General features: G+C 39.4%; 1 protein-coding gene across 1 annotated transcript; it reads left to right on the top strand.

The window, feature by feature from the left end:
• Positions 1-69: 69 nt before the first annotated feature.
• On the top strand, positions 70-4543 carry LOC121305143 (betaine--homocysteine S-methyltransferase 1-like). Its single transcript, XM_041236681.1, has 8 exons — positions 70-174; positions 867-999; positions 1103-1221; positions 1759-1950; positions 2378-2525; positions 3096-3278; positions 3734-3962; positions 4066-4543. The coding sequence occupies exons 1-8, from the start codon at positions 160-162 to the stop codon at positions 4250-4252; spliced, it is 1206 nt and encodes a 401-aa protein (XP_041092615.1). The 5' UTR covers positions 70-159; the 3' UTR covers positions 4253-4543.
• Positions 4544-8386: the final 3843 nt, after the last annotated feature.

Below are 8386 nucleotides of genomic sequence, written 5' to 3'. Positions count from 1 at the left end.
TTACCAATCACACAGAAGTCTTCTGGTGACATCAGACCCGCCCACCATGCCCCTTGCAATATATAGAAGAGAAGCGGTTTGTTTTACAGTACAGCTAAATTAGGGCTTTGGGGTTGCAGCTGTCGAAGTGCTTCCAATTAACGCTTATCTTGGGAAGACATGGCACCTAAAAAGGTAAGTACAGTTTTAATGTTATGATTAGCATTGTCGCTGTCAGTTATGTGTCTAATTAACCAGTACCACGTACACATAGGTGATAATTCTACATTACAGGTCTACCGTGTAATAAAACCGTCAACCCCTAACATTAGCACCCGTCAAAGATCGTAAACTGAGCGGCTTTTGATTTGAGTGAATAAGGCAAAGTGGGGAGATAGTTTGCTAATGCTAAAGCTAATTTGTGGCTCATTTTTCAGGTGTAATACACATGTAATGTAATTAAACTATAAATTAATTGTATGTATTTGTATTTGGTACCAGTAACTTTTTAATGCAGTGTACATAAGGTACAAGGTTTACAGTAAACTACTCTACCAAAAATACTTTGCAAAGGGTTAAATAGTTATTCTTGTGCGTTTTTTATAGTTTCAGTGTAAATTGAAAAAAGCCCTTGAAATATGGCAACTGAAGAAAGTGCTAAGATGGTTCTTACTGTGAGGAAGTACCCAGACATGTTTGAACTGTGTAACGCTGTAACCTGCTGTAGCTGCACAGGGTGATTATTATGGTCTGTTTAATTTACAGTACTGCATCACAGTTGCTGCTTCCAGAGCGGTGCTAGGATTTCTTTGCAAGGATAGCAGTTGGAACTCTCTTTCAGTTTACACAATGGGATGCTGACCTTCTTCCATAACTGTGTATTCCAGGGGATTCTTGCACGTCTGGATGCAGGGGAAGTTGTTATTGGAGACGGGGGGTTTGTGTTTGCTCTGGAAAAGAGAGGTTATGTGAAAGCAGGGCCGTGGACCCCCGAGGCCGCAGTGGAGCACCCTGAAGCTAGTAAGACATCATGTTAATGTAATCTAGCGCAATATGAAATATTTTACACGTACTGATGGCTTGTAAAATGATACTCATTTTTGGTTTGCCTCTTGCTTTGCAGTCCGCCAGCTGCACCGAGAGTTCCTTAGATCTGGATCTGATGTGATGCAGACTTTCACATTCTATGCCAGTGATGATAAGCTGGAGAACAGGGGCAATTATGTGGCACAGAAGTTTTCGGTGAGAACTGTCACATTGCTGCTGTAGGTTTAGCTCAATAACCAGAGGCTGGTTATGTGTGCAGAACCAGTAATCTGGATGATTGCAAATACTTTACTGTGAATTTACTTTTTGCAGCAGGAGCATATTTTTTGTCAATTGAGGGGACAACACCATTAAACCACAATGATCAGTCTAAAAAAAAACAAAAAACATTCTGGATGAGGGTAGAAAAATAATTGTATGTATCGGTCACTGTCTGATCTGCAAATACATGCTGCAGTATATGTTCATTATCCATGGTAATGGAAAGTATGTGCTTACTGTAGCGTAATTGCATGTTTGCTGTATCTGGAGCATCTGAGCAGTGAAAGGTTATATCTTGTGAAGCAATATGTACATTTGATGGACAGTGCAGTCCATGTATTCATGGATGTAGGTTTCTCTTTTGAAACCTGTATTGTGGTGTTTTTGCTTTTTTTTTTTTTTTTTTTTTTTGCTCCCTTGGAAACTATTACAAAAAAGATGTCAGTAAAAACTACTTTAATTTCTTCCCAGGGCCAAAAAGTGAACGAGGCTGCTTGCGACATTGCCAGGGAGGTGGCTGATGAAGGAGATGCACTGGTGGCTGGAGGTGTGAGCCAGACCCCCTCTTACCTGAGCTGCAAGAGCGAGGCAGATGTGAAGGCCATTTTCAAGAAGCAACTGGACGTCTTTGTGAAAAAGAATGTGGACTTCATGATTGCTGAGGTGAGCCGGCACTCTAAAAGCATATCCCTCAATTCAGATAGTCTTGGAAGTGAAAGTTGAATTAACATGCTGTTTTTATAGGAGAAGCCTTTGTAAAATATTAATTGTTACCATAGTTAAAATGTAAGAGGACGCTAATTAATGGTCTGAATGTATAAAGATGCCAGACTGACATACTGAAGCACTTCTTGCAGCCTACTCTGCAGTACCAGATTGCCATCTGCAGAAAGGACCTGTATATTGAGAGTGATGATGTGGTGCTAAGCTGTACATTGTAGAGCACAAATGGCAGAATAACACACTTCAAAATGATATTCAGTTGTGATGTTGGAATACCATCATACTCACACCTACAGTACTATTTATAATGTCATATTTTAACCATAAAACAATGCTTAATTTGCTGTGTGTTTGTTTCATTGTTTAGTATTTTGAGCATGTAGAGGAGGCTGAGTGGGCAGTTCATGTTCTGAAGGGCAGTGGGAAGCCAGTTGCAGCCACTCTGTGCATTGGACCTACTGGAGACCTGAATGGAGTGTCTCCAGGGGACTGTGCCGTCAAGCTGGTCAAAGCTGGTAGGGTATACTGTTGGCCCACTCTTTGTGTATTTTGGCAGTGCTTTTTTGTTTTTCATAAGTTGCTACAATGGATTATTGCATTTCCATAAGACATAAAAATCGTGTTTTCATTTATTAAAACTTTGTCTTATGCAAAAAAAATGTTTTTTTATAAAAAAATAAAAATAATAATTTATATATACTATTGTTCTGCAAAATATCCTACAGTAAGTAAATATAATTTGACTGCTATAATATGTTGTCAGATCTTTGGTACATTATAATAATTTTTCATATGACAGATAAAATGAATAGGAGGAAGGAACATAACAGATTTTTGCACTGAACAAAATTCACCAACAGTTTTGTGACAAAGCTGGGTAGAAACAGACCTGGCTTAACGGTGCCTTGTTATTTTAGGGTAGTGGGTAGAGTGCTTGTGTGTGAGATACAGGGTAGCATTTGTGCCCAGTTACAGCCATAACTATAAACAGGGTGAATAAGTACAGTAGTGGGCTTTCCACACAGTGACCCTGAACTTGAACTGTGCCATGAACTTCAGACAGAATTCATCTTTTGTTCCTCCAGGGGCTCATATAGTTGGAATCAACTGCCATTTTGATCCGATGACCTGCTTGGAGACCATGAAGCTCATGAAGGCAGGCTTGGAAGCAGCGAAACTGAAAGCCCATCTAATGGTCCAGCCCCTTGCTTACCACACCCCTGACTGCAATCACCAGGGCTTCATTGACCTGCCAGAATTCCCCTTTGGTAAGAGACCTTGATAGGTGATGTCACAAAGGCTTTAATATCCATATTCCTATCCCTAACCTTAGCTTGACATCACTGTGACATTTTCACTGCTCAATATACAGATTCACTTTATTTCCTCTGGAAGGGCCGCTGTCCAGTACAAAACATAACAGACAGCATTCAGAGGCTACTTTAAGAAAATATATTGAAACTCTTTCTAAAGTAACAGCACATGGAGTTCCGAAAGCTCACAAAAAATAGCTCTTACAGGACGCTCTACGATTGCAATAAAGTGGTTGGAACAAATTATGGTGATTAGTGTGGGTTTTATTTAGTCAGTTTATGTACATCTCGAAAGGATTTAAATTCTAAAGATTACAGTGTTATAAACTATGGGGGTTCTATGTAGAACTTGCAATGTAGTTTAAATAAGCATAAGATATTAACTGAATGTTTGATCTTTGTGTGAGTAGGATTGGAACCAAGAGTCCTCACTAGATGGGACATGCACAAGTACGCCAGGGAGGCCTACAGTCTAGGAATCCGCTACATCGGTGGCTGCTGTGGGTTCGAGCCCTACCACATCAGAGCCGTCGCAGAGGAGTTGGCACCAGAGAGGGGCTTCCTCCCCAAGGCCTCAGAGAAACACGGCAGCTGGGGCAGCGGCCTGGAAATGCACACCAAGCCCTGGGTCAGAGCCAGGTATGGCACGAGGGCTCTTCTGTTAATGTACTGCATAGATCTTTACGTGTGAAGTTGCATTCAGAGAATACCAACTCAATCCACCTCTCCTTTCCTTTCCAAGGGCTCGCCGGGATTACTGGGAGAAACTGGCCCCTGCTTCTGGCCGGCCGTTTTGCTCTTCCATGTCTCATCCAGACAGCTGGGGGGTGACCAAAGGACATGCAGATCTGGTGCAACAGAAAGAAGCAACATCTGAGCAGCAGCTGAAGGACCTGTTCCAGAAGCAGAAGGAAAACACCAGCCGCTGAGCGTCGTAATGCAGAGGGGTGGGCTGTACAGCAGCCGCTGAGCATCGTAACGCAGAGGGGTGGGCTGTACAGCAGCCGCTGAGTGTCGTAATGCAGAGGGGTGGGCTTTCCAGGGATTAGGGGTTTGGCAGGGGAATGACGCCAAACCACCCCCCGCCCCCCATCCCCATTCCCATTTCAGCGTTCCGATATTAAGCATTGACTGCTGACTGATTTTATGTTTTTAATTGTTGGACCATTCAATTGAACCCAAATGTAATACATTTGGTTACATTAAAGAATCTCAATTGTCGTGTTCTTTATTTAATTGCAATATTAGTTGTGGTTGAGGAGGTTTACTGAGCGCTTGTGGTTTGCAAGAAGTGGACAAGAACTTCAAATAGATGTAATTTAAGCACCTAATTTTATTAAACAAAAAAAACCCAAACAAAATCTGAAACTTTTTTGCAGTTTGAAACGCATTAATATATACCTGTCTAGTCTAGGCTCCTCCCCTGGCAACACCATCCCCAGGAAAATCATATATCTATGTGTGTGTGTGTGTGTGTGTGTGTGTGTGTGTGTGTGTGTGTGTGTGTGTGTGTATATATATATTTATATATATATAAATATATAAATATTTATGTGATATACATTGTAAAACATGTATATTTAGTATGTATAGTCATACCATTGGGGAACGTAACTTGTAAATTTGTATTTGTAAGCGTGGACAATCTAATTATGAAACCTTTAAACTTTGATTTACTTTGCTGGTTTACTAAGAGTGTTTTCTTTTGCTGAACCCACACAGACCAACACCACCAGTATTTTATTTTCACATGAAATGAAATCACGAGTCCATTATATTCAAATGTTCAGTGTCCTATTTTGTGGCAGTAATGTTTTTACTTAGTGAGGGAGGAGGGTATCGACCCCGTCACAGTGGTATTTGTTATAATGGATGTTGATGTGTGACTTATATCATCATCCGTTCGGAGGTGAAACTATGAAATACAAAGTCAAGTAGACCAGTGTTGTAGCTAAGTGCTCGTGTATGCTGTGGGCTTTTTGGTGCAGAGCCCAAAAACAAAGTCTGTTAAGATTTCAATCAGTTTCATTCTTTATCCCAGTAACATGAACAGAAACCTCACCCTCACTTTAAACTGATACCACAAGAGTGTCTAGGAAACTTATTCACATATTATTTACAGAATGACAAATACATTTGTCACTTCATTTTAGGTCCTCACGGTATTGATGTTAAACTTATTGTTACATCTAAGTGTGTTGATGCAGATGTTTGGAAGCACAGATCACTCTTCTGTTTTGTCTAATCATTTTTTAATCAATAGGTGACATTTCCTGCTAATAGGATTGGATACCTGCAATGAAGCAGTGATTCCAAATAATTTACATTCTGGCCCTACTTCTATCCTTAAACGGAAGCTATTTATAGAAAGGCCTGGTCTAATCACACAGCTAAACTCTGGAGTTATTGAAAGTAATTGAAGAAGTTAATGGATTCAATAAACTTTCATGTTCATTGAACTATTCTGGACAGTTAGAAAGAGCATTCATTAAGTAACACCCTGCGTCCCCTATAGCAATGTTAAAGATGAATCACTGGCCGCATGGCCAGCTTGACTATGCTAGGGAAATGACACAGAAAGCAGTGAAACCAGGCAGGTAATAACAGCAGGTAAGAGGCTGACTATGGTGCAGTTTGGCCCTGCACTGCATAATAAAGGACAGAACCGCATATCTTGTCAAACTTGTAAAGTAACATGACTTTTCAGCAGCCCCGCACTCCAGAATCTTCATTAAAAGGAAATGAACTGTGCTCCCTTGTGGTGAACAACATGAACTACCATGCTCAGTGGTTAACTGTTTTTGCCATACTGTGCTGGTCATGTTGCTGATGTTTGAGGAAGGCACTATATGAAAAGAATGTTTTAATGTATTTGTTGCAGCCATTAAACTTATAGTTTTTACATATCATGTGGATGTTTAAAAAATCCACAGGGACCATTGGTTAGTGTATTTGTGACATCTAATATAGTCTTAAGAATCATAGCATACAGTCTATCAACATCTTACCAGTACTGTGAATGGATCGTGTTTTTTATATTTACATAGCTGCAATGGTGTAAATAGACATGACTTGGCAATCCTCATTGTCGTACAGAACAAGTATAAACTATTGGCATCTGTGTCTGTGGTTAAGAATACCCAGGAGTAGGGCAGCTTGTTCATTTTTGTGGTATTGATTAAAGGCACTAGCACATGCCTACGAATCACTTTATTGGGTTATTGAACAAATTCAGTACCACATCACTGGACAACACCAAAACCCAGGCAATATAACTATAATTGGACAGGCTGTGGTCAGTCCCATTAAGAAAGTGGTCATTTTATAAGAGTAACCATTATTATGGATTTTTTAATTTTTTTTTATATTGACAGTCCATCATCCGTGACTCACGGTGACTGCATGTTAAAAGGAGAAAGTGGCCTCGACCATCTGCACGAGTGTTATTTTCTCTTGTTCTGCTCAACCTTTCACCCATTGTTTACATTACAATTTATTCTGATGTTTTTCCAGTGTTGTAGACTCATGGTTATGTGAGTGGTTGTCCAGAGAAAGGTAGCTATTAATCATGATAAAGACCCTGAAGGAATCATTTGACTGGTAAGAGTTACAGTAATTTTCCAATCAGTGGATAAATCTGTGCTGATTTCAAATCAGAATTACCCACCTTGGCTCAAGCAAGAGGATCCCAGGAATTGTGTTTACCATTTTGACTAGCTGCAACAGACTTGCTGTCTTGGATCTTTCATGCTTGGGAAAATGGCACCAACTGTGTTGAAACAAGTTGGTACAATACATAGTTAATTGTGTGCTTGCATGCCTGTGACTAATTTCACCAGTTATTACTGCGCTTTGACCAATTATTATAAAACAACACAAGTGTTTGTTGTAAACCTGTTGGGCTTTCATATGTAAACCGTGTGTACCAGTAAAACCAGTAAACATGTGTTTCAATTCACTGGCTGCAGTTCATATATAATTTTTTTGGAATATATTTTAAATACATCATATCAAAGTGGCTAATACATATGTCAGATATTCAAGATGAAGTTTTCATAGTGGAAAGTTTGTGTTTTCTATGTGAACTACAACTTTAAATCGACATTAAAACCTTCAGATCCGCGATAGTCATTGTGCAACCCGCAAAATAAAACCTACATGTAAGATTAGACTTAAGGTCAATCTTGACTGATTCCCAGCCTCAGTGTTCTGAATAAGCATATGAATGTAGAAAGTGGATTAAACTGTTTGGGTGATGTAAAAAACTGAAGTTTGTCAACAAATGATTGTATGCACGTTCAGTTAATTGATGGGTTCTTAATTCAAGATAATCAAATAATATTATTTTTAATTAACTGATTTTTTTTTTTGTCTTTTATTAATTCGAAATGTAATTAATTACTTGTTGTCCAAAATTCTTCCCCCGACTCATCCAATAGTCTGGAGCTGCATTCCAGTTGATGAAACTCAGGACCTATGCAACGTGTTTGCTTTCACCTGGAATTGTCTCTTTTTTTGCATTCAGCTCTTGTTTTGAATTTTCTAACAAAATTCATTTTTGCAAATGAAATATGAACGCATGATTGCTAGTGTTTGGCATTGTTCTGTATTAAGAGTCGAAAATGTTGACTAGAATCCAAAAGGGGGTTTCATGTCATAAGTCATGGCACTTGAAACATGAGTAGGACAAAAAATTGAAAACACCTCCAGTGTGTAGCACACACTTTTTAAAGTAACTATTGACTGATTTGTTTAAGGTGTATCTAACACACATACAAAACCAATGCACCTCTTTTGGGACAGGAAAACAAAATGTGATGGAGGCTGTGGTTGAGTGGCTTGCGGGCAAGACAGACAACAGAGGCAAAAAGCACAAACACAGGAACAAAATAACAGTTTAAACAAAAAAAAAAACCTTACACACTAAACTCTTCAAAATAAACAAAACAGTACCCAAGCCTCACTATCAGGGTACCTTACTCTGTTCCACTCTTTTTTCTCTGCTCCAAGCACTCACCTACACAACCATCAAACTGTCATTCATTTGTTCCTTTGATAGGGTG

This window comes from Polyodon spathula, chromosome 2, assembly GCF_017654505.1.
Source record: "Polyodon spathula isolate WHYD16114869_AA chromosome 2, ASM1765450v1, whole genome shotgun sequence".
In the NCBI taxonomy this organism is placed as follows: Eukaryota; Metazoa; Chordata; class Actinopteri; order Acipenseriformes; family Polyodontidae; genus Polyodon; species Polyodon spathula.
Note: the sequence above shows the minus strand (reverse complement) of the source record. Positions and strands in the feature narration are given on the sequence as shown.